General features: G+C 38.3%; 2 protein-coding genes across 3 annotated transcripts; both read right to left on the minus strand.

The window, feature by feature from the left end:
- Window positions 1-7782: 7782 nt before the first annotated feature.
- Window positions 7783-13751, minus strand: LOC309391302 (nuclear transport factor 2-like). 2 transcript variants are annotated; one of them, XM_081951613.1, is made up of 6 exons: window positions 13679-13734; window positions 13385-13443; window positions 10754-10861; window positions 9362-9433; window positions 9067-9165; window positions 7783-8694 (listed from the first exon to the last, which is right to left on the minus strand). In XM_081951613.1, the coding sequence occupies exons 3-6, from the start codon at window positions 10850-10852 to the stop codon at window positions 8581-8583; spliced, it is 384 nt and encodes a 127-aa protein (XP_081807739.1). In that variant the 5' UTR covers window positions 10853-10861; window positions 13385-13443; window positions 13679-13734; the 3' UTR covers window positions 7783-8580. The 2 variants fall into 2 exon arrangements, with proteins under 2 accessions (XP_081807739.1, XP_081807738.1); XM_081951612.1 differs by lacking the exon at window positions 13385-13443 and having other exon boundaries at window positions 13679-13751.
- Window positions 13752-17062: 3311 nt separating this feature from the next.
- On the minus strand, window positions 17063-26988 carry RBFA (ribosome binding factor A). Its single transcript, XM_081950122.1, has 7 exons — window positions 26729-26988; window positions 24819-24861; window positions 23704-23880; window positions 21483-21595; window positions 20736-20820; window positions 18334-18410; window positions 17063-17654 (listed from the first exon to the last, which is right to left on the minus strand). The coding sequence occupies exons 1-7, from the start codon at window positions 26932-26934 to the stop codon at window positions 17297-17299; spliced, it is 1059 nt and encodes a 352-aa protein (XP_081806248.1). The 5' UTR covers window positions 26935-26988; the 3' UTR covers window positions 17063-17296.
- Between the last annotated feature and the right edge of the window lie 53 nt (window positions 26989-27041).

The raw sequence follows: 27041 nt of genomic DNA on the forward strand, positions 1-27041 counted from the left end.
GGTGCTGTGACGTCATCATTGAGGGTGTGGCGCGATGACGTCATCCCACGTGGTTCTATCACGTGGTAATGCAGCAGTGCTCTTGTTCATGTTCATAGAATGTTGTGGAAGGTTTATTTGCATCAGTGTATTCTGGAAAGCCCCCTTCATACCCAACAACCAATGAAATCCATCCTTGTCAAGATGCTGTGATTTTCCCTAGGACAAAGAAACCCCTGGACCCCTTTTTTTTCCACTTGGTGCCCATTCTACAGAAACTCAGAAATTACTGCTTTGAAAAGATGATCCAACCAGGATCTTCTTCCCAATTCACAGTAGGCAATCCTTTGAGCTTCCCTCAAAGAGCAGGAAGGCTAAAACCATCGTAATGTCATGTTAAATGTACTTAAGATTATTTCGAATCATGTTGAAAAATTGATGACAGGTTTTACTTTCCGCCCTATGGTGGATGATGAAAGCTGGCAATGCCATCACAAATAACTTTCATGGAGCATCTCAGTTGCAAACAAATCTCTTGCTCAATAAATTGCAATGGTATGACTTTGCTCTTGGACTTTTAAGGTCTATCCAAAGAACAATCAATAATTAATTAAAATAAATCCAAATTGCATAATATGAAATTCTATTTTCCATTTAATTGCAAACCATTGTTTCTACTTGTTGAATGTAACATGAAATTTACAAAACCAGCCATGATTATTACTGGTTTTATTTAGACTTATAGCTGCCCACTCTAAAAGACCCATCTTCCCAAAGCATCTATTTTTTTAGATAGATCATTAAATACTGTGCGTCCAGATGCCGTATTACATGGAATATTATTATTTTCCATCCTACCTCTAATCAAAACAGTGTTTTCACTGGTATGGAATTAGTCCAAGTAGGTGTAATTCCATACTTTAAAGAAAATATTTCTAGCATATTGTAGTTTGGCTTCCGAGATGGAATTTTAAATAAAGTGTAGACATCTGAAGATGATTCGGAAATGAAAAATAATTTTGAAGGAGCTTAGGATCATGCTACATGATCACCACTAGTGTAGACTTCATTATCATGTTTTGTTTTGTTTTTACTTTTTAGATCTCTTGGCTGTCATCTTTCTCCAAGATGTCAAACAGAAAAGATGGGTCAAGAACAAGTGTACAACTTTTAAGTTTTTCTTATCTTGATAGGAAAATTGTTAAAATCGTTTGGAGATGATCTTTCTGAAATAATCCTTCAGAGACTCTCCATACTTGTCTATTCTACAGCCTGGTTTTTGCCAACTACATAAAATACTGGTGCTTTAGAATGGATCATCATCAGAATGCTGGTGGCATTACTATACTTAAGGATGGCTTTCCTGTCTGGATTGCTTTCCCCTAAAAGAAGATATTAGCAGTTTGAAAGTACTCCTAGATCTATCTGTGTCTTTAGAAGCTTAATGGTTTTCTGTGGCAGAAAGCACTTGGAAGAGCTTAGGCCAGAGAGCCAATTACAACTATACTTGGATAGCCTTCCGTCAAGAATCCATGCCCTGGAAATTTCTTACTTGCAGCAATAAGTTATATTGCTATCTTTGAAAGTAACCCAGAAACTTCTGGATATTTCAGCAACGGTACCAACATATTATCATATTATTTTAATATTACACCACCTTCTCTAACTTCTACTTTGTTTCCAGTCTTAATTTAAGATCCTACTTTCAGTTACAAAACTCTTCATAGGTTGGCACCAATAGCTAAAGGAGAATCAGTGATGGCCATCAACTCAGAAAGCCTAATAGAATATTTGTGACCTATGTGCTGTAAGAAGTTAGCACCCACCCCTCTCCTAGAAAAATGAAATATTTTAGGAAATCTTAAAAAGAGCAGAATATTTCCTCTAAAAAGGAGGCAGAAACCCAGCCCCCACCCCATTTTTGTCAATGGGCCATTAAGGCCTGAGCCAGTCTATTCTACATAACAACAATCTACCTCTTTCAGACAGAGCCATAATAGGAATCCCAAAGCCCTTTCATTACATCATCATCAAGCAAGGCTCAACCAAGCCTGGGACACAGGACAGCCTACAGAGTTGCCCCTGCATGGCCCCATGGGAGTCTGGCAATCAATCAGAATACAAGCTCAAATTCAAAAGCCCAGAGAGGGCATACAACCCAGGGCACCCTCAGCATCTCTTCTCTTTTCCCACAAGAACTCAAACCATGTGGTCCTGTCCACCATTAAAACCATCTTTCCAAGCAGTCTCCATGTTTCCAGTGTCTTTCTCCCCACTTGGAACTGAACCCAGATGGACATTTCTTCCAACAATGCCAAATTTACTATTTTTCTGGCATGAAAGACATTTTTATTTTCTCTCTCTCAATATGTCAATATACTACCATTTTAAGATTACTTCTCATACTGCAATGGAGCATTTTAGTTGATAATTTTGCTGATGGTTTACTATTAATGACCAGTTTAGCTGTGTTTTTAATGAAAAATGTGTTTTAATATTTTGTGAACCTTACTGGAAAAGACAGATTGTAAGTTTTATTATAAATAGAAATATAATAATAATTGTGAAAAAAACTCAAATTCTTTTTGTACAACTGAACATTCCCCTTCTTTTTTCTCTTACCCGAATCCCCAAATATGGAGGCTTCCCAATTCTTCAGAGCAGAGAATGAGGAAGAATTTATTAACTGTACATATATCATTGTTAAACACAAATTATTGTCCAGAATCTCATTGTACTGGAATGCTTTTATCACAGTACTCACCTTATTTAGTTCTGTGCATAAAATTGAATTGTCCCAAGATCTGTACTAACGTTTTGATAGATTGGTCTTAAAAAGTCGGTGTCAATTCTTAATTACACATAGATAGTCCTGATCCTGGGTGATCTCTCCCCAACTTAGCCCTAAGATTACTTAATTTTTATTTCCTTCAGTGTTGTGTTAGCTCCTGAAAATAGAGAGTTCTCAATATACCTTAGATCAGGGGTCTTCAAACTTTTTAAACGGGGCCAATTCATGGTCCCTCGGTCTGCTGGGGGGCGGACCAGCTGTGGGGCATGGCTAGGTGGTCATGTGACCAGATGGGTGTGGCCAATGTAGTAGTCCAAACAATACACAAGAAACTTTAATTTGTTTTAGGCCTTGGGTGGAAAGGAGATTAGTGGAGGGATGTGGCTGCCATGGGGTGTGTATGAGAGACTTCTGTTTGTGTGTGTGTGTCTCACTCTCACTCTCCTACCCTCACTCTCTCTCTGGAGGCCGGGGAGGGGGAAAATGGGCCCGTTTTTGGCCACCCTGGCCTCCAGAAGGCAGGTGGTAGGCGGGGCGACGTGGGTGGGGCAGCCTTGTAGTCCTCCGCGGGCCGGATTAATGGCTTCAGCGGGCCATATCTGGCATCCAGGCCATAGCTTGAGGACCCCTGCCTTAGATAAACAAGATAATGGGACAAAAAGTATACCAAGAACTGACAAATTGTTTCAATAGAAGAGAGTATCTAACTCTAATGGTATGTGGGAATGATCTGGGAGACACGAAAAACAACTAGACTAGGCGATAATCAGATAAGTGGCAGCTTAGCCTGCAGAAGCAATGGACACCTGGTAAATGTCTCAGGAAGGACCCACTCTAGTTTTCTGGACTGTAAAGGTGAGTGGATAGAAATCTTGTAAGTCTGAAAGTACTTCTTGTCCAGTTTCTTTAAAAAAATCATTTCAACTAATCAAAATGAGGAAAGTCCAACTGATATTGTATGCAAACAATTTAGGGGGGGGGGAGGAGAATGTATCCTTTCTTGTGTTTTGTGATGGGATACTTGCTTTTCCAAAACTAAACAATTTCACAAATTCATCCTTGATGTTAAGATACTGCATCTTCCTTTAATGTCAAAGCTTGGTACAAGAAACATATATTCTGTGATGCCTTACTAAACGAGGAATATCTTAAAATTTCATTTCAATGAGTACGTTAGTAGAAATATTTTATCCACAGGAAGAAATCTATAATCCAAGATTATTGTTTACAATAGTACTTATATCTATTTTATAATCTTATATTTCAGAATATATGAATGGCACCTGATGTATATAGATGTGTTAATTTCCTTCCAAAAGTGCTGTTTCAAAAGAACCCTCATTAAATTATGTAAATAGGGTGAAACAATAAAATCTTTAAAGCATCTTTATTTTTTTAAAAAATAGTTAGGTTTAGTCAAAGATCTGTTTCATTTTATCAGAATAGCACCAGGGAAACATGATTGTTGACAATAAAGAATAGAAAAAAAATCTGAAAATTATCTAATCAGTTTAATAGCTCTGTTGAATTGTCACTTTTACCTATTTTCTTAATGTGGTAGAATTTTCCAGATAGCAAAGTTCCTGAAGTTATTAGTTGCTACCAGTGTAGATCTCAAAATGTAACAAAATTATACTTTTGTACCCTTATTTCAGTATTATACTGTATGTGCATATAAATATATCCATGTATCTTTCTTTATTTACTTGATGGAAAAATACTGTTGAAAGAATTCCTTCCTTGCTCAGGTCAAAACACCACACGCCACAATTTAGAATCCAAATTTTTATTTAGCACACAAGGCAAAATCACTGAGCACTGAGGGCAATCAACCTCATGGAGGGATGGAACATTTTTTATAATCAGGTATAAAAGCTTTTAGAGCACATCTAGTTCTAAAATTTTCAGTTTTTTTTTTTAAGAAATAGCCTAAGTTGTCACTTTCTAATTGACGTAACATTTGTCCTTACATTCCATTCTAATTGATCTACACTGGTTTCTTGCTACTGTGCAATGGTAAAGAAATAACTCCCCTTCTAACATGGCATTAGGTTGGCTTTCTACTACTTTCTAACATACCTACTTGAAAATTGCAGGAGTATCCCCAGGAAAGAATCCTATCCATATACGAACAACTGGTATCATTTATCAAAATAGACACCTCATCTTCGAGAGGCATGTGGTTCTGAAGGGTGATATATGAAATGAGTTATTTCATTTTGTAACTTCAAGACAGCATTGATGGTGGCATTTACAAAGATACTGAGCTGTTTAACAGTGCCTTTTCAAACTCTTATCCCAAAGATCAGCCAGTGAGCAAATGTGAAAATTGATCAGCTTTTCAACTAAAGAGGTGGCACTTATTTGAACCTAAGGGCCCTATTCTGATGTCATCCCTTCAACTCACCTTGAGAAAGTTATGTTTCCCAAGACATAGTACAGGTTGTTTGCCACCACTTACATTCTCTCCCCCACCATCTCCCTTTAGGCTACTCACAAGAGGACAAATAAGAGATAGTGAGAACCACTAAGAAATAAATCAAAGACAGTATTGAACATAGCCAAAATTGGCCACTGCAGAAAGCAATAGTTTATAAAGAAGGGATCATCACTGAATGAACTGCTGGTATCACTCAAAGAGACTGGCAGTTGTCCACTCATCTGTCCAAGCATGCTTCAAAGTCAACAGCTGTACGTCTGCTGGGTTGTGGTCGACAACAGCTGTTTTAACTATGATATAGACAGACTTACTTTCTAATAACTATTTTCCAACTTTTCCAAAGTTACATAATTGTTATATGACCGCAGAGGCCGGCATTAAGGGAGAGAGTTCAATGAAGGAAAAGAGTCAAAGCGCATAATTAATATCTTCTTCAGTTACAGTTGATGACAAAAATAGGAAGAGCTGAGTGATGTGATGGTTTAAGTTACAGTATTTAGAATAGTTTGGCTTTTGAAAAATGCTGGACAAGTTTCAAACCAAAGTATATGGTTGTTGTTGTTTTTTGAAGTATGTTGTATGTTCCTTTGGTTTGCTAATCCCTACCAACTTTTCATTATTAAACCAAAATATTCAATTATTTTTTTTCCTTTGGGGACATCTCTGTACTGAAGCCCCACTAATCAGGGATAATGTGCATTCAAAGGACAACAACCTATAGCTTCAGTTTAACTTGTTTTTGAGATATATATGTAACTAATATACCTATCTATTTGGAGAATCTACAAATAACTCAGGTGAGAAAGTTCTCTTGTGAGAACAGTCCACTGGACAGTCAAATTCAAGCTGTAATCTTCTAACAGGAGGCATCATTCACAATTAGGGAGGGGGTCCTCATCCTTTCTTCCAGTCCATGCATTTGGCCAGTCTAAAGATGGCTCTAAATTTGGAGCAATGAGATGGAGGATGTGAGCCAATCAGCATCCCACTTGTATATACTTTTTCTATAGCAGATATGCAAATACATTGATGCTGACGTTTCATATGGTTTCTAAATGGGGAGGTGGCCAGCATATATGTAAGAATCAAGAGGAACATCTCCTGAAATTAACAATGCTCTATTCTCAACCCATTGTTGGAAGAAATGTCCTTCTGGGTTCAGTTCTAAGTGGGGAGAAAGACACTGGAAACATAGTGGCTGTTTTGAAAGACGGTTTTTAATGGTGGACAGGACCACATGGTTTGAGGTCCTGGGGGAAGAAGGGGATCACATTCCTTGTGAAGATCCTGAAGAAAAAAGGGGAGAGATGCTGAGAGTCCCTAGGTTTTATGCCCTCTCTGAGCTATTGAATTTGAGCTTGTATTCTGATTGGTTGTCAGACTCCATGGGGCCATGCAGGGGCAACTCTGTAGGTTGTCTTTAGAGTCCCAAGCTTGGTTGAACTGTTGCTGGCTGATGATGTAATGAAAGGCCTTTGGGATTCCTATTATGGCTCTGCCTGAAGGAGGTAGATCTTTGTTATGTAGAATAGACTGGCTCTATTATATAATAGAAATCAAGATAAGATGTATTTCTTTTTCCTGGAATCTGTATCTTTCCTTGGAATCATGGATTAGCAAAAAATAAGAGGCCTAACATCAGGATTCATATCATTTCTGGAAAAAATATGTCATGGTAAATGAAGAAAAAATATTTATTTTGCTGCCTTCAAGTCAACAGTCCTTAAAAAAAACATTTAAAAGCCACTTTTCTGCTTTTTCTAAGCAAAGGATAAATAATGCAACGTCTGAGTTAGAGAGTGCAATGGAGCAGAAGGCTGTGTTTTAACCACTGCAAGCATTTTGGAATGTTAGATGGTTCCTTCTAAATCCAATTTAAGAGATATGCATTGGAGTTCCATCATAATATTTAGGTGGCAAACATTGCACCTCTCTTAATAAATCTAAATAATAAAATGGTAGCTAGTCTTCGGCAATCTCTTTCCAAAGGAAACTAAACCTGAGTAAGAAACTACTTCAAACATCTCACTGCTCAGAAAACAAGGTACAATATGCAACTGAATCACTACAAATTAACTGCATGTTTATATTCTTATGATCTAAGCAAAAATCTTCAAAATTTTTAGCAAGGGGTTCTCTGCCCGGTTGCTGCATGGGTGTGGTCATGGTGGGCATGGCCTGGTCGTCCTCCTGCACCATGGTTGGGGGGGGGCGTTTTTGCCCTCCCCACGCTCTGGAGGCTTTCCTTGAGCTTCTGGGAGGGCGAAAATGGCCTCCCCAGGTTCCCAAACCTCCTGTAGGCCTGTTTTTTGCCCTCCCCGAGCCTCCGCACACTTACCTGCATCCAAAACGGGCCACTTAGGGACTCCTGGGAGGGGAGGGGTCAGCCAGGAGTGGTATTTGGGGGTTATCCGAATATACAGAATCGTAGCTAGAGGTTCTCCCGAACTCCTGCGAACCCCCAGCAGCCCACCCCTGGAAGTTATTTTATTTCCTAAGAGAAGGCATTTTACTTTAGAAACTGCATTAAACATTATCATTTTTTAATAAAGTGAAAACAGAGTGGTGTAAATTTAAGGGGTTTTGTTGGCTACATTATACATGTAAGGGATTTTTGTTCAAAAACAAAGTACTACAAAGATGCAGTTGAAAGAGGATGGATGCAGCAGATGTTACGTGACTTCTTTGCTACCATTTTAAAAGAATAACTACCGTACGTGACTCCACGGTCTTTAAACTAAATCAATATTGTGGATGGGAAGTTTTCATCTTGGCACTTGGATTGAGTCTTGTAATATAGAAGGGAGACCCACTGATCGTATTTCTTTTTCTTATGGTGATTTACAATATCAGTTTAGTCAGCTTCAGTTTTCAATTACGGTATGTGCTGTTACATCACTGACACCCTTACATGAATTAACATCTATATGTACATGGCTACAGAACATTTGCAACAAACAAGGATTACTTTTTAAAGTAAACATCACATTGTTAAGAAATAACATGAAAATATTATTACATTTGAATCATGTGAAAAAAAAGGGTATTTAGACATAACAAATCTTTTTGGTTCACTAAAACTGCATGCAGATTATTTTATTGCCAAACTGTTGTTTGTATAAGAAATGTGTATACACTGATACACTGTGTTATCTCCACAAGCTTCATATAGTTAAAATGGACAAACTATTTTCTCATAAAGTATTAAATGTTTTACATTAAAGGGTATGTAATACTGCAACTATTTACAATTATTTCAATTAATAGATAAATGCTTTTCAGTTGCAGTTACAGAAAGAAAATAACTCAGACACACTTAAAAGCCAACATTGATATGATATTTGTAGTGTGTAAACTAAGAGCAGAAATTTCAGGCAAAATTATACAGAGCCAACCTAAATATGTCATTAGAACAAACCCATTTGTCATTCATGTTTTTGAGAACAAACATCTGGTGGAATCCCATTACTGGATCATTGTCTACCTACCGTGAGAGAATACAAGCTTAATGTTAGTGGTTTAACACATAAATACATTCCACACAGTAATTTACATATGATAGAAAAAAATAGCAAGCAAAAGCATGCATTTTTGAAGCTCAACAATTTCAACATAAACAAATCAAAAGGATTTAATGCTTTTGATAAGATTGTTCTGAATCTGATGTGATATTTTGATAAAGCTAGTGTATGCATTATATTGCAACTAACATATTTCGAGAAAAATAGTTTCTGTTTATGCAACAGTTAATACAGCGTTAAATGCATTCTGGATGCTTTAATATTCACAGTTTTATGTTAAATCTTAGAAGCTTTGAACAGATCTTAACCAAAGATAAAACAATAACAAATCTTACCTTCAATTGGCCAACAATCATACTAAGGATACAATTGTCAGGAGCTGGCTGATGATCCTGGGATGTTATATTATGCTGAATTTTTTGGAAAGGAAGCGTCTGTTATCCAAAAAACAAAACAAAACAAAAACACCATTGAGACCTAAAAAGATACCACATATCCATAGAAAACAAGGGAGTCCACAAGGACTCTTATCTGACCTTCCCAATAAGAAGCATGTTCCAAATAATTATTTGGAATAAGATGTTACACATAATATTGAACAATTATGTATTTATCTGATAAATAACATACCATTAATTTTTCCATAATTGAAGCTTTTCCTTGGAACTGCTGGCCTTCCCAAGACAAACAGGAAGCATCTGTCTGTGAAACAGGGACACATTTCAGTACCATGCGTATCGAAATTATCAAAGGAAAGAAAATATACAGATATATAATCACAGATCTGGACAGATCGTTCTTGCAAACTCCATGTGGGCTTTCAATAATCTCAGATCTAGGCATAGATCTAGTCTCGGGCATGAAATTCTCAATGAATTAGCCACCTACCCTCCCAAGAACTTTTCCAATATTTTCTACATATTGGACCTCAGAATGATATATAGAAATGATTCTTATCAGAACCTGTCAAGAGAAAGAAAGAAAAGGAGCTGGAGAGAGAGCAAAGAGATACCAAAAATGAAAATAGAAACATATGTACCAATATCCTTTTTTTTGCCACTGACATCTTCAACTCTTCCATTCATCACTTGACAGAAATTTCTTAAAAGTTTAGCCTATACGTCCCTCTCCAGAAAATAAAATAATAATAATTGTCCATTCTGGTTTCTAGATTTAATCTCCATTTGGCACACTCACAGTGTTAATGGTAGCAAAGATAGTGTAGCAGCAAAAAGGATGCTAATATAATGGACATGGACCGAAAGCCATAAAAAGGAGTTGGATTTCAAACCAAACTAGCCCAATCTCTCAGAGCAGCTAGTAAGAGCTCACCAGCCATGCCAACTCCCCCCAAAAATGTGAGTTATAAACACAAATGCTAAACTGCCTATTGAGAACAAGCTTCCAAACTTCTACTCTGGCCAGCATGAAGCAAAATAACTTAAAAGTGAAGCAACTACAGGCAGCCCTCAACTTATCAACCGAATAGAGCCTGCCCATTATGGTCATAACTCTTGATGGTCATAAAGTACAGTAAGTTATTCATGTGACCAATCAATTACACAACTTCTTTTGTGATTAATTGTAAAGCTATGGGGCATTTTTGCCAAAAATTGGAAGTAAACACTGGTTTTCAGCAAAAACATTGTAAATCACGGTCACTTGACTTCAGGATGCTGCAACTGGCTATAAATTTGGGTGCCTTGCCCAGTGCCCAAAACATGGTCATATAACTGCAGGGGGAGAGGCTGGGCTTCAGAATTCTGAACTGGGTGCAATAGGAGGGTAACTACTGTAATTTCAAACACTTGCTGAGAATCGATCATAAGTCAAGGACTAGCTGTAGCTGTTTTCCATCCAATTTCTTGAAGTTGCTCAATTAATGCCTGGGCTGGGAATTAGGCCTTTGAATTACAACTTTCGCTGCTTTAGTAGAAACAACAGCACCCTCGAGCCAATAATCCATTCATTGCATCAACAGGATAACCACTGTTTTGAACAAAGAGATGTTACTATACATACATAAAGGGCGCCTAATTGTTCTCTATTGGTATCAAACTGTTGATAATACAGCTGTACAAAACTTGTTCCAATTTGCTCCCACATAGGTCTTTCCGCCATTTTGCAGACCTGCAAAGAGAAAAAAAGAGGACCTTCTTTATTACTAAAATGCAAATACTGGTTGAAAATCAAGCAAGGTAATTGCAACCTCACCTTATGTAGAACCAAGTCTGCTGGTATAAATGTACTAAAATATCTTTCAATCACACTGAAGTTAAATGAAAGAACATATAGAACTCTACAAAATTTGAATCACTCATGTCATACACTATATGTACTTAAATTTAGTCCTGACATATACACCAACTCTTCTAACTCTTTCCAGTTGATTTTATATTATGTTTCTAACCAGGAATTTGAAAATTGATTGTTTTAATTCTGGATTAGTAAGAAGCCCATGGTGATAAAATCTTGGTTTGTGCATTTTCTGTTCTAAGAGCCTAAAACATATGTATAAATTTTTGAGTATTTTAATCTTCAGTATTTGTTTGATTTTTCATCCTTACTTTCCTTACTTTTTAAAATGGCATTTGTCATGATTTAACCACCCAGAAATGTTAAAATGGCAGTTAATACATTGTCTAGATAAATCAGTATGTCGTTTGCTTTTGCTTAATACACAAGTGCAGCACTGCAATCTGTAAATGATAGTTTATGGCAACTGGGAGACGTGAACAATATTTTCAAATCCCAGATATTTTTACTCTCATTTTTTTTCCGATGTAGCTAAAAATTTATCCTGAAATTATGGGCTAGATCCCTGGAATCTTGTAAAATGTGTCAAGGTTCTCAGATTTCAAACATGTTTCGTTTTAATTTGAGGAGAGTACAACAGGTGGTATTTTATTTGGTATTGGATTCCCTGGCTCTGCTAGATTGCTGATTCTTGTAGACTAAATCCTATGCTTCACAAAGAGAGTTTGGAAATCAAAAATCTTCAAAGATGGTTGTTGAGACTTTTCCAGAAGACTTCCGTTAGATTAAGCCTGCCATCTCCCAACTAACTGGTTCTACTGTCAAAATTTCCTTAATGATAAAGACATTTCTCCAAATTTCAATCAAAAATGAATTTTCTATACTTAGTCAATTGGATTTACAAGAGCTGCCTTTTTATCTACCTGAAGAAGGTGAGGCTGTAACTGCAGTGAAAATGCAGCTACAAGTAGTAAATAAGTGATAAGGTTTTCAGGCTGGATGCTTTGTTTATCTTGCCTTTCTTGTTTTATTCTCTTTGCTATTGCTGATCTTTGATTGTATTGATAAAATTTAATTGGAAGAATTGTACTACAGGCCGTCAATATCCATTTTTTTATAGATAAACAATAAATTAAGTCTCCTGTATTAAAATGCTGGCAACCAGATCAGCCTAGAATTACAACTAACATATAAACTTGTCCGTTATAACATCTACATGTGAAAGGAAAGGGTTGCTTAAAAATCCTGTCTGCAACTCGACCAATTTAACCATAAGTAACCCTATCCGTGTTTTATGAAACCAATTCTCAGGCTGTTATAATTATTTAGTTGAAAGTAAATTCCAATACCATGCAAGCATGTTTACTATTGCAACGCTGACAGAATTCCTAGGTATGAGTAAATCCCATTTAACCCAGTAGGATTTCATACTAAAAACCTGCACCGAACTGTGTAGAAGCTGTAGATCCATTGGATTCACACGTCCCGCAAGGCGGCTGTTTGGCTTTGGCTCAGCATGTTGAATGAACAGAAAGAACGGGTTTGTTCAGCATACCCTTAACTGCGCCATGCGAACCCCGCTATAAACCTGGCAAATAATTCCCAGTGAACACAATAGGTCAGATCGGAGTAAATAATGGGGGTGGAGTGTGTGTGTGTAAGGAAACTGGATAATCTACACATTGGGGGGGGGGGGATCTGTTTGCTTGAGTCTCTGTGCCACACGCTTCTTCCAAAGAACAAGCACTTTCCCGTTAATCTTGAAAATACACACTATCCTCGGACTTGCGTATTAGCGATTGTATTTCCTAGAACCGCTCTCCCCGTTCTCTGAATGCCAGGGGGCGCGTCTACCCGGAGCAGGCGGAAGCTGGCTGGCGAAGATGGTTTGCAACTGCCGGAGGCAACCAAACTCCTTGGCGCCTAGAAAAATATTGCGGGGTCTGGCGAACGTTAAAAGCAGCGCCTCAAAAAGTGCTTTTCCCAAAAGACAACTAAGACGATTCTTTTCTCTTTTAAAAAAAGTTTTGCTTTTCGTTTTCAAAGGAAAAGAAAACCAAGAAAAGTCCAGTTGCCTTTTTGGAACCTGCACGAGTGAGAATCTTCATAGACAGTTGGAAGCAGCGTTTCTCCAATCTGGCCACTTTTTAAATGTGTGAATTCTGGCAGATGACGTTTAGCCATCTCTGTGGCCAAGTTTTTTTTTTTTTAAAAAAAAACACCACCCTGCTTTAAACCTTTCAATCTCACGGCGGGCAATTGTCCTTTTCTTGGTTGCTGTTTTGTGGAAAGCCACACATACTCTTAAACTACGCAGACGTCCCCTAATCCTGCACCTACACCGCCGTTTGCACGCCAATCACTCCAGGCACCACCAAAGTGGCTCGAATAATGTACCTGTTGTAGACCTCCGCCTGAGCTGCGATCTGCTTTTATTCTCGCCTATCGCCAGCATCCTGCAGAAGAAGGGGAAATGGGGCACTTCCCTTGGTTTTGGGGGAAGGATTCAGCCACCCAGTGCAGCGGCTCGGCTGGGAAGCGTAAAGGGATCTTTCAGAAATTGGAGCAGGCAAGCAGGGCATAAAAAGCACACGAGATCAGAATGGTGTCCACCCCCCCCCCCTTTCCCCACTGTTTATAACGGGGATGAATAAAATACGGAACGAAGTCACGTTAGAAGATGCAACTCACAGGAAAGGGTAACTCTGTAAATCCAGAACCGCAAAATCGCGCAGACAACTTTCTTCCAAGTTTATCAGCCCATCTGCCCATTACATATCTCGGTCAGTAACCTTAACGCTCGACCGCCAGCAGGTGGCGTTCCGGCCGAGCGGCAGAAATAGGATACGTCACGCCTAGTTCATCCAATGGTGGCCTTGACCGCCAGCTCTTAAATAAAAGTACTTCGCAGGCGGGACGTTTCCGTTGATTTCTGTGCTGATTTCGGTTTCAGCCGGAATGGTTGCTGCAGTAGTAAATTAAGTATCAGTTGTATAATCTCTAAGATCCGCTGAATTCAGTCGATCATTTGAAATTGAATTTCTTGGCTTGCAGATAAGAAATTTTGCATTGAAGAATGACCGTACTGCCATTTTTGGAGTAAATTAAATTGGAGTAGAAAAAGGCATTTCTGGATGCAGTTATAATAAATGCTAGCACGTCAAAAAAACGAGGTTTGGAATAATGCTGATGCTTTTTAAAATATATATATATATTTATTGTTTACATATAAATATATTGAATACCGTGTAATTGTCCTGGCATTCCACTTGCCATCAAACAAAAGTAAAAACAAATAACATATATACTATTTTAAACAGTGCTAGTGTCATGCACTTATTTTTGACCATCATATTCTAAAATGTCAAGTTATCTATCATTCTAATACCTACATTCTAATACCTACATAGTACCTTTCCATGTCCACCTAACCTGATTCTTTCTCATTCCAACTTCTACCTCCTGTTTCTCACCATTTGTAGAATCTATCCCACATTGCATAGTATTCTGTATCTCCTTTATCTTTTATTTTTAGCCTTAGTCTGTCCATTTCCAAACAGACTAGTATCTATCATCCTTATCATGCTGATGCTTGATCACTGCTTCTAATATAGTTCTTGCAGGCTGCAGAAATGCTACTTAGTGAGTGTATCCTTATTAGGATTATATATTGCACCTGGTTTTCTCTAGGTAGTAACTTGAGTACTGTGCAGGTAATCCTCGATTTGCAACTATTCATTTAGTAACCTTTTGAAGTTACAACAGCACTGAAAAAAGTGACTTATGACCATTGCAGCATCCCCAAGATCAAATTGTTTTTTCATCACTCTTTTAGAAATAATACAAGAATAAATAAGGTTTCCTACTTCTTACACAGCATCTGATCTACATCTGGGAGAATGGTTGACGTCATTTGCTAGAACTTTCCTTCTGGAATCTCACTGGGCAAAGGAATCTTGCAGGAGCACCATGAAAATTGGATAATTTACTGTTTTACACAATTTACCCGTTAGAAAACCTCTCAACATGGATTGGTAAAAAGCCAAAGATATCTTCAAGTTTGTGTTCAACTCCTAGTGTCTGTATGAATGAAGCCCTACAACATTCTGGACATTATGATGGAGATTGTTTGCCTTGGTCGTTTTTTTAAAAAGTTGTTTGTGGGTACCTTCAAATCAATATGGATTCCTGAGAGCAATAGCACTTAAGACTTACATGCCATTTCATAGTGCTTTACAGCACTCTCTAAGCCAGGGGTGTCAAACTCGCAGCTTACGGTCCGGATGCATGACACACTGGCCACGCCCACCCCTGGTTTAGTGAAGGGGAAACTTGCAATGTGTCACATGACGTGTCATGAGTTTGACACCCCTGCTCTAAGCAGTTTAGAGAGTCAGCCTATTGCCCCCAACACTGGGTCCTCATTTTACCGACCTTGGAAGGATAGAAGGCTGAGTCAACCTTGAGCCAGTGAGGATCGAATTCCTGGAATGAGCAGTGTGAGTTAGCCTGAAATACTGCCTTTTAACCACTGCACCAGCAGTAAACATTTGTTAATAATAATAAAAGATACTGGTGTTCAATTCTGATTTGTATGCACTCTTGTAACCTGTTGGGAATCTACATTTAGCAAATCTAGAAGCATTTACAGGTCAGAATGAGGCCTGGTGAATTAGTCTGCCATACTGTCTTCTAACCACTGCGCCACCAGGGCTCCTGTATGAGTTGTGATATAACTGTATAGACCAGCCATTGTGGGTTTTCTGGCACCATTTTCTAAAAGTGGCTGCTCTCGTCTTCTTCCTAGGGCTGAGAGAGATTGGCTAATCCAACATTAGCCAGCTAAGGTGAGACTGATACTCACGATCTCCAGTTTCTAGCTTGTTGTTTTTAACCACTATGCAAAATTGTCCAGCCTGAAGTCCAAGCATTCCTTGGTAATCTTCTACCCAACAAGAGGCTGACACTGCTTAGCCTAAAATTGGCTACACACGGACACATGCAGACCTAACAAGGCCTCTGTCAAATGCTGCCACCGAAATGAAATATCCCTTTGATGCTTAAATAAGATCCAGCATTATTGTGTATGCTGGTAGGTGGGGATCCTTGAGCATTTCCTGATGCTGTGGACTATTTAGTCAGAAGGCGCTAGGCAAGAACCTAACCATGAGCTCTTGAGCACAAGACTAATTCTAACACATAAAAACTCTTAAGAAAATAAGGCCTTCAAGAGGCAGCAACATCGACAATGAAATTACAAATTATGATCAGCCTTGTCTACCTGCTCTTTACAACTAACAAGTCAGACTATACATTAAAACAAGTTTACCTATTGATTTACAGTAGTTCTCGACTTACAACCATTTGTTTAGTGACTGTTCAAAGTTACAGCAGCACCAAAAATGTGACTTACGACCATTTTTCACACTTACGTCACCATGGTCACATGATCAAAATTCCGTTGCTTGGTCTCTGGCATATATTTATGATAGCTGTAGTTTCCTGGAGTCATGTGATCACCATGTGTAACCTTCCCAACTGGATTCCAATAACCAAGTCAATGGAGAAACCAGATCTGCTTATCAACTACATCAAGGGTGTCAAACACAAGGCCGGCGGGCTGGATCCAACCCATGATGAAGTACGATCCAGCCCATGGAGGAGGCCTGGAAAATGTAAGGGGCCAGTCTGGGTTGCTTCAGCCCGGTCTACCCAATGCAAAGAGGAAATATCGGGCCAGCACAGCTTTGGCTCAGTCTACCCAATGCAAAGAGGAAACCTGCCAGCAGTTTGGGGAGTGGCATCAAGTTGGCCACGCCCCCCCAGCTGCCCCCCCAAGATCAACCACAGCCCTGATGTGGCCCTCAATGAAATTGAGTTTGACAGCCCTGAACTATATGACTCGCTTAACAACTGCAGTGATTTGCTTGACCATGGCAAAAATGTCATAAAACGAAGACAACTCACTGAAGTGTCTTGCTTGCCAATGGAAATTGTAGGCTACATTGTGGCCGTAAGTCAAGGCCTAGCTGTATTTTTTTTAGAGCTCATCTAACTCAAAAGATTCCACAAGGGTTATAGCAGGTTAACAAGTCAATTTTAATAAAATAAATGATAGGCTGCCAGAGTGGGATATAACAGCAAATTATGGTCATATAAATAAGGAAAAGGGGAAATGAATCATAAAGGAGGGGAGAAATGAGGGAAACTTCAGCTGCAATATATTCTCCACTCAACGATTGGATGTTTTATAATGGGGTAGTTCAAACTGACTCATAGTTTTATAAAATTCATTTAACGTTGAGAGTTCTACTTTTCTTTTTCTAATTCATTGCCATCTTCCTTTGGCTTGTACTCCAGTTCCTCATTCTCCGAAGATGAAATTTTACTGTCCCAATCATCTTTACTGTATCTCTCCATCAAATACGCCTCAGGATGAAGGTCGTCATCGTAAATTTTCCTCGCTTTCTTCCTCCTCATTTTCTTTTGGTGTTGCCGTATCTCAGCCAACTGCATTTCTAGTACCGAAGTCCCTTCCAGGACCTCCTTCTTTTTCATTTTTTTGTAATCCATTATTTGCTTATTTAATGCTTTATGATCAATTCCAAATAGATTGGTGTGGATGGAGCGCTCCCCGAGGGTATCAGCTGCGGTGGATTTTTCCTCACTGCAAGGAATGGAGTAAACAATGAAACATACAGGCTGAAGGTATCTGATGTTTGCATATATTCCTGATTTTTCCCGATTCCCTGCAATTTGTACCACTTGGGCAAGTCTCCCTTACCCTCCCAGAGTTTTTAAGTCATCCCTATAGTTAAAAGAGGGGATGGCTATAGAAAAACCATGCTATATTATCAGCTTTTCAACTGCACAATTGGAAATTTCTACAGTCTTCCAGTAAAAGGCATTTTAATAGATACAGACTTTAGTGACTACTTGAAGTTACAACGGCACTGGAAAAAGTGACTTATGACCATGTTTCACACTTATGACCCTTGCAGCCTCCCCAAGGTCATGTGATTTACATTCGGATGCTTGACAACGGTCTCATGTTTATGAGGGTTGCAGTGTCCAGGGGTCACGCGATCCCCTCTTGCGACCTTCTGACAGGCAAAGTCAATGGGGAAGCCAGATTCACTTAACAACCGTGTTAACTAATTTAACCACTTCAGTGATTCACTTAACAAATGTAGTAAGAAAAGTTGTAAAGTGGGACAAAACTCACTTAACAAATTTCTCACTTAACAACAGGAATTTCTGGCTCAGCTGTGTTTGTAAGCTGAAGACTACCTGTATTGAGGATATTTTTCACTAGCTCAGGATTGCACCTGCCTTTACTAATTTACCTGAAATCATTCTGAATTAATTCATTTTCTTCTTCTTCTTCAGGCCCCATGTCAGCAATTGCCAATAATTTCTCAACCTGTAACAACGTAAAAGGAAAGAAAACACTGAAATTGTCCAGAAATAAGACTTTTCTGTTCACAATCAAAATGAATAGTGTTTAGGGGGCTTGCAGAGTTCTCCTGGGGGGCGCCCTCCCCCCCAAAACGAGCAGAAAACGGGCCCGTGTTTTGTCAAAATAGCCTTTAGGAGGCTTATAGAGTAGTCCTGGGGGCTGAGGGGGGCAAAATTGAATGAAAAACGGTCCGTTTTTCACTCATTTCTGTCCTCCCCATCCCCCAGAAGCTCTCTGAAAGCCTTCTACAGGTTCTGTACGGACATGTTGGTGAAGGGGGCAGGGCTTCGGGAGGCAAAAAAATGCTGTATTCAGTGTATAAGACGCACCCAGATTTTCAGCCTCTTTTTTGAGGGGAAAATACGGTAATTATAAAGAATCCTCCTTGTGGAAAAATTATTTTTTTAAAAAAAACAAAGTTTTAAAAATTGAATACTTGAGGGTACTAAATATTATAATGAAAGGAGAACACATGACTTACAGCTACAAATAAAGCAAAATATTCTAAATTTTGAACATATTGAAGGCTATTTTTGAAGAACGGACTCAAAAGTTAATAGCATCAGCAGAAACATCTGCCTCTGACAACATCTGGTAAGACTGAGACAAATTTGAAAGTGGATTTATAAAAGTCAGGCTACAAGAACAACATGGAAAAAGATGCTACCATGGATGTACAAAAGAAATAGGCTGATGTATTAACAATTACGGGAGATATACAAATAACAAACCAAGAGGATAATTTTCCTTTATTGGATTTACAAGAGGGAGGTTTGTTAAGAGTTTTGAAGAATCTCATGAGAAGAGACAAAGAAAAAATGAAAAGAAATCAAGTTCTAGTCTAGAATATTATTTGAAAGAATTAAAAATTAAGATTAAGTGAAGTTAAAGGTACATATAATTGGTGTTTTTGAACTAGGTTAAAATAGATTATTCCTCTGATAATCCTTGATGGACTTTTATTGACATCAGGGCTAAAATGACAACGCATTATGGATGGCTTTATGGAAAGAATAGATCCTTTGTTGTATTTTAAGAGAAGCGCGATTAATTACTAAAAAATATATACTTTTGATAAAGGGGGAAGTCATTTCTTTATAAATTTGTTTTCTTTTTCTTAACTCCATTCTTAATTTTCTCCTTTTCCTTTTTTCTTTCTTTTCTTCATCTTTTACTCTTTATTCTTCTATATTTAAAACATGTATTATAACCTTTTGTAATTATAATATTTCATAAAATTACTGTTAAAAAAGGAATCTTTGAGGGAGTTATTTAAGATTTTTCTGTTGCCAAATGTATAAATAGCTCTCATTCATGAGTTCTGTTCCAGCATAAACCCAAAGGATTACAAAATGCCAAATAATGAGATCTTGAGCCTTGGGAGGTGGGAGTTAGGTTTTGGAGAGTATGGTCATACTCCTTGTGCAAGTACTTCCTCCACTTTGCTCCACACATAAAACTGCTTAAAGTGCAGTGTTGCAGACAAACTCTGCCCACAGCCTGGAGTTCGAACCTGATGGGGCTCAAGCTTGACTCAGCCTTCATCCTTCCAAGGTTGGTAAATGAGGACCCAGATTGTTGGGGGCAATATGCAAATAATACTTCTACATTGTGCTAGAAAGCGCTATTATATAAGTCTAAATGCTATTGCTATTCACCAACAGGCTCCTTAACATAGGTCACAGCAACTCTCACTAGGTGACTGTGTAGCAATATATGACTCTCATGCTGCAACTGTTTGTAACTCGGCACCAGATAGTAATCAGAATGAGCCATGTGGTTCTTTAACAATATTGGTTGTCTCTGGTGCAGACAACTTTTTTCCTCCTAATTATGTTACTCTACCTTTACAAAGCATAAGATAGCTATGTACTTTACATACATATTATACACATACTATAAACATTTAATATAAATGTAAATTGTATACATGTAAATAGTAGGTTTTAGCTATCTTAAGTTTATAGCCTGTTGTATAGTAAACTACAATTTTAATAGCAATAGCACTTAGACATATATACTGCTTTACAGTAATTTTACAGCCATAGTCAGCATATTGTCCCCAACAATTTGGGTCCCCATTTTATCCACCTTGGAAGACTGAGTCAACCTTGAGCCTGGTGAGATTTGAACTGCCAAATTGCAGGCAGACAACAGTCAGGAGAAGTAGCCTGCAATACTGCACTCTAACCACTGTGCCACCGTGGCTCGTACAAGAATTTCATTAAAGAAAAGAACTTCAATTAAATTACCCTAAAAACACAGACATATAGGAAATTTATCTCTTACCTCTCTTATAGCCTCTTCTTCTCTGTCTCTAACAAATGTTATTGAAGGAACATTTACCCGGATACGATACGATATCAGAAGATGTCTAGAAAGAAAAAAACGTTAACGCCCACATGATTACTTATGAAGACAACCTAAAAGCATTATCTGCAAGCTTCTCTTTTAAAGATGGAAGGAATAGGTTTAAGTTATAAATACATGTAATCCTCGACTTACGCCCACAACTGAGCCTAAAGTTTCTCTCACTAAGCTAGGCAGTGGGCAAATGAGTTTCCCCCCTTTTATTACTTTTTTTTTTGCCAGAGTTGTAAAGCAAATTGCTTCAGTTGTTAAGTGAATCATGCGGTCATTAAGCGAATCTGGCTTTCCCCATTGACATTGCTTGTCAGAAGCCAGCTGGGGAGGTTACAAATGGTGATCACATGACACACACACCCCTGGGACAGTGCAGCTGTCATAAATAACATGAGAATTGCCAAGCGCACAAATGTTGATCACATGACCAATTATGGGGGATGCTGAAATGGTGGTAAGTATGAAAACCAATCATAAGTCACTTTTCTCAGTGCCATTGTAATTTCCAACAGTCACTAAGTGAATAGTTGTGAGAATGACCTGTGGGCCATTATTCTGTTAATTCTGGATGTCCCACTGTATTTTTTTGTAAGTATCCCCCCATTTTACAGACCAAAACCAGCCAATTCTTTAAAGGATGTTTGCTGGACCAAAGATACACCATACCAGTACCTAATATATGATGCTTTTCTCTGTAAGGCTTGCTGAATATAGTCATCCTTTTCCGCATTGCCCGAACTCTTCCAATATATGCGACATATTGCAAAATCTGATGTGAGGGAAGCCTAAGAAATTTAAAATACTAACTTTAAATGCCCATTTCACATTTGAAAGGAGCGCGACAAACAATTCTATTACCAAACTGCATGCGAGTGAAATAAATTGCTATTAAAAATAGTGCTACCATATCAATCATTGAGAGTGGAAAGATTTTACTTCACAGACATTCAAGAAGGAATTATTAGGTAAAGGTAAAAGTTCTCCTTGCACATATACTATATACTAGTCATTCTCAACTCTAGGGGGCAGTGCTCATCTCCGTTTCAAAGCCGAAGAGCGAATGCTGTCCAAAGACTCTCTGTAGTCATGTGGCTGGCATGATTAAACGCCAAAGGCGCACAGAATTCCCACCAAAGCAGCCCCTATTTTTCTCCTTGCATTTTTACATGCTTTCGAACTGCTAGATTGGCAGACGTTGGGACAAGTAATGGGAGCTCACTCCGTTACGCGGTGCTAGGGATTCGAACCGCCAAACTGCCAACCTTTCTAATCGACAAGCTAGCGTCAGCCACTGAGACATCGCGTCCCTTATAAGGAATTATTACCAAGAATATAAACTGAAGGATAATCATTCTGCAAGGAAACGGAAGAAGGTGTCAGTTATATATCAATTCAGTTTTACCAAGAAGTACAAGTTCCATTTTAAAGTAGGGAAGTTCCAATATTGCAGATACAATTGAGTTTAATCTTAAGTCTGATGAATATCAATGGAAATTACACTATTAATGATGTGTTGAAGAAATCTAGATGTCAATACATTTCTATATATTTTATGGGATATATAGAAATGAAATAGTTATAAACATAGTTAAAAACATCTGAAAGTATCACACCCAACTCTCCAATGACAAAAGCAAGTTATCAATACAATTGGATTTTAAATCAGAGAAAGTCAATGTACACTGAATATAACACATGAACAGGAAAGCAAAATGCCCCATTACTGGAAGCATCAAATATCAGGTATTAAAAACTAACAAAAACAATGAAGACAGCAGTGTTGCCGGAAGTTCTCTGCAAAAGAGCAAAAAATCTTTCCTCTTCCCTGTTGGAAAAGAATGGTTAGGAAGTGATTCTTCCAAAGAAACAAAATCCTGGAGAAAAAATGTAGGGTTAAACACCAATGTAAAGTACAGGTAGTCCTTGACTTACGACCACAATTTCTGTGGCTAAACAAGACATTTGTTAAGTGCATTTTGCCTCATTTTACGACCTTTTTTGCCAAAGTGGTTAAGTGAATCATTGCCATTGTTAAATTAGTAATACAGTTGTTAAGTGAATCTGGATTCCCCATTGACTTACTTGTCAGAAGGTCACCAAAGGAGATCACATGAACTCAGGATACCGCAACTGTCATAAATATGAACCAGTTGCCAAGCATCTGAATTTTGCTCATGAGGATGCTGCAACAGTCATAAGTGTGTGAAAAACAGTCATTAGACTCCTTTTTCAGTGCTGTTGTAACTTTGAAATGGTCAGTAAATGAACTGCTGTAAGTTGAGGACTACCTGTAATAGCCTCTCTCAAAGGGATACATTTTTGTAATAAAGATTTTTTGAAGCCTTTATCTACGATCATTACTAATATATGAAAGGAATACTCTGTTTTAAGCCCTCCTAATACTAGATCACGAGTAATGGTACATCTATGTCTACAGAGCTTCTCTTCCATAACTTCCAGCTGAATAGGGCTGCAAATTAAATGTAAAAGCATATGCAGGTCTGGTATAAAATGGCATTATCAACTTATAACAAAGATGGGGAACAACAGACCTTTCATGAATTGTACACTTCAACTCCCAGAATTCCTGAACCAGCCATGCTGGCTCAAGAATTCTGGGAGTTGAAGTCCAGAAGTGATAAAGGGACCATCGTTCCCTACCTCTGATTGATAATACAGTACAACTGTTCTTGATACCTTCGCAATCCAATGCAATAAATAAAGGCAATAAACCATAAGAAAATACATGTAGAACAGTTCTCAATGCAATCCAAGGCAATAAAGTAAATCACAGCAACATCTGCACAGTTTCCTGGACGCAATCTCAAAATCAGATGTTTCTGCTTCAACACATAATTAAAGGATTTTGCAGACCAATATGATTTGTACTTGCCTTAAACACATCCACATTGAGATCATAAAGTTCTTGGCCAGCTAGAGGGGTGCTCAGTAGGTCCCGTACAGCTTGAAAAAACAGAACGTCCAAAGTTTTCTTGCGAATGCTATCTTGTTTCCTGATCTTTGCAGGTTGTAGTTTTAAAACATCTGTCAAGCTGGATGATTTGTACAGCTTTAAAAAACAAGGGATTGCAAAAAACAATTTTGTCATTAGATATAACTTTTTAGACAGTAGTGCATTTCTTTAAGGATCCAGTACAACTGCCATTGTTTCTCTGCTTTTCATTACCCTTATTTTCCCATACTTTTAATACCAATCTGCCTGATAATAATTAAGCAGAAACAGCAATCCCTAACTGGAAACAAAGTGCTGAATTTCAATTACATCTCATAAGTATACAGCTGAATTTAAATTTCAAGGATTGCATATCTATAATAATAAATCACATTTCATTATATTTTAACTTTTAAAAAGAACTGCCTCCTCCACGGGGAGGTCAATCATAACTCAATATTAAACAACAGTTCCAACTATATTTGTTTATCTTATGTCTCTTTGTGTACAGTATCATATTTTTAAAAAATATGTATATTGGTTTATGGAGGTAGCATAATTCTTCTATGTAACCTGATTATGAGCAAGACTTTTCAGCCCAGTTATTTCAAATACCTATATTCTTAAATTTTGATATTTTGTATAGATATCCCTTTAAAGAAGAGCTGCATAGCTGGAAATATAGTACAATAGCAAAAACCTAAAAGTAAATCAAACATAAATAATCACAAATAATTGGATACCTACTAAATGTCTGATAAATCTAAAAAGAAAAAAAAGTCAAATCTAAAAAATAGTCAAAATAGTCAAAAAATAGTCAAACAGACCACCATCCAGTCAGAGCTAAAGAATACAATACAACTTCAATGAAAACACAAGTAGCTGCCACTGATTTATGCAATTATGGCAACAAATGTTGCACTTTAGGGTTTACCTGAACCCCAAGAAAGCCACATGATCTAGTACAATGATCATAATAGAGGAATTAAACAAAATTTATGAAATCTGCTCATTAAGACATTAAGACATTAAGATTAAGGGATTTTTTTTCTTACCACTTCAGATCCAAGTGTAGGACTAGAATACCAAAACTTCTTCCTTTAAAGATTAGAGAAAAAATAGCGTTTATGCTTTAATAACTCTAAAAAAAAAAATTGGGTGCTATTTTGCAAAATCTACTTGAAAAATAATTTTAACAAGGGCACTAAATAGTTTAAAAAGCAGTCACAACTCGCTCATTAGTTATATATTGTTCATGAATAACGATGACATGCTTCACCATTAAATCATAATTTACTAATACCCCTTATAGCAGTTTTTCAACTTGGACAACTTTCAGATGTGTGGATTTGAAAATTCCCAGCTTGCACGCACGCTATCTGGGAAATTCTGGGAGTTCAAGTCCACACATCTTAAACTTGCCAAGTTAAGAAGAACTGTCTTACGAATCATTAAAGGTTCATATCACACACAAATAAAAGTCAATTCAGCAAAAGAAGATGGGAGTTCAGAGTTCCAATCCAAAATTCAGAGCTCCAAAATTTATGAGTTGAGAGTCAGTATTTTACAACACTCTGTCTCTCATCCCCTTGATGGATTACTGCCTTGTCGTGGCGAAGGGGCTTGCGTAGCTCAACGAAGCTATGATCTATGCCGTGCAGGGCCACCCAAGATGGACAGGTCATAGCAGAGGGCTCTGGCAAAACGTGGTCCACTGGAGAAGGAAATGGCAACCCACTCCAGTATCTTTGCCATGAAAACCCATGGACAGTATCAAAAGGCAAAAGAAGGCCTGGAGAAATGTTGTCCATGGAGTCACGATGGGTCAGACAAGACTTCACAACTAACAACAATGTCACAGTAGAACTAACTTAAATACAGACTTATTCATAACAGCTAAACAGGCAATAAAGCATGTATTTATTATTGTCAGATGATCGAGTAGTACTTAAAGCATTGGGCAATATGAACTTTACACAAGCGGGTATTTGTCCTAATCAGTGCAATTTACTTACTTGAAATGAGTCAAGTGAATCACTCAGGCTGCCTTCCAAAACCACGCAAAGGATGGCGCTGTTAAGGCTGACTCTTAAGTATTTTTAACTTGGAACCAATTTCATGTAACTACCGTAAGTACAGGTAGTCCTCAACTTACACAACAGCTCACTTAGTGACTGTTCAAGGTTACGTCACTGAAAAAAGAGTTATGACCATTTTTCACACTTATGACTGTTGCAGCATCCCCATGGTCATGTGATTTACATTTGGATGCTTGACAACTGACTTGCATTTATGACAGTTGTAGCATCCCAGTGTCTCCCCCCCCGTGACCCCCTTTTGCGACCCCCTGACAAGCAAAGTCAATGGGGAAGCCAGATTCACTTAAAAACGATGTTACTAATTTGACAACGGCAGTGATTTGCTTAACAAATGTGGCAAGAAAAGTTGTAAGATGGGGCAAAACTCACTGAACAAATTTCTCACTTGGCAACATAAATGTTGGGTTCCATTGTGGTATAAGTCGAGGACCGCCTGTACAGCTTGCTTTTAGGTATATTATAAGGCAGGGGTCCCCAAACTTGGCAACTTTAAGAGTTGTGGACTTCAAGTTGAAGTCCACAAGTTTTAAAGTTGCCAAGTTTGAAGACCTCTGTTGTAAGGCATAGATTTGCAAGTGCAACACCTATTTTATTATTTCAGAGAATGACGGGGGAATCGGGACATTCCCGAGAAATGGGATCAAACTTTTGTTAACCAAATTTTTTAAAAAATCAGCAGGGCTGTAATTCAGAAGGAAGAATTGCGACCAGGATCGTAAGGGATCTCAGTTTAGGAGAACGACCCTGCCTATCACGCCGCATAGGAGGATTAAGCGAGGCAAACATCTCCTACCCACGAAGCCATTAACGCTCCGCAGTTCAGCACCCATTCCGGTTCGGGAGCAAAAAAGAGAGGATCCACTCACTTTTTTTTAACGAGGAACTTTTTGATCAACTCGCTAGGGGATCGCCAGAGTCGTCTGGAACAGTGCAGAGCCCGAGAACAGCCGGGGCAGGTTATCCCGGACGGGCCTCCCAAAGCAGGAAGCAACCAAGGCAAACTCGCTTGTTTTCTCGTCGAGGTGAGAGCCAAAGTGGCAGCCGCAGAGAAGCCGTTCCGAACGTTCCACATTGTAAGCCAGAGTTCTAGAACGCCTGGGAAGGCGGGGCCGAGCCGCGAGCCGCGCTTCCTGCGGATGCTGCCTCACGACACCGCTTGTAGCAGAGCTCTTTCTACAG

The sequence above is a fragment of the Natrix helvetica genome (genome assembly GCF_964273705.1).
Source record: "Natrix helvetica genome assembly, chromosome: 4".
Taxonomy (NCBI): domain Eukaryota; kingdom Metazoa; phylum Chordata; class Lepidosauria; order Squamata; family Natricidae; genus Natrix; species Natrix helvetica.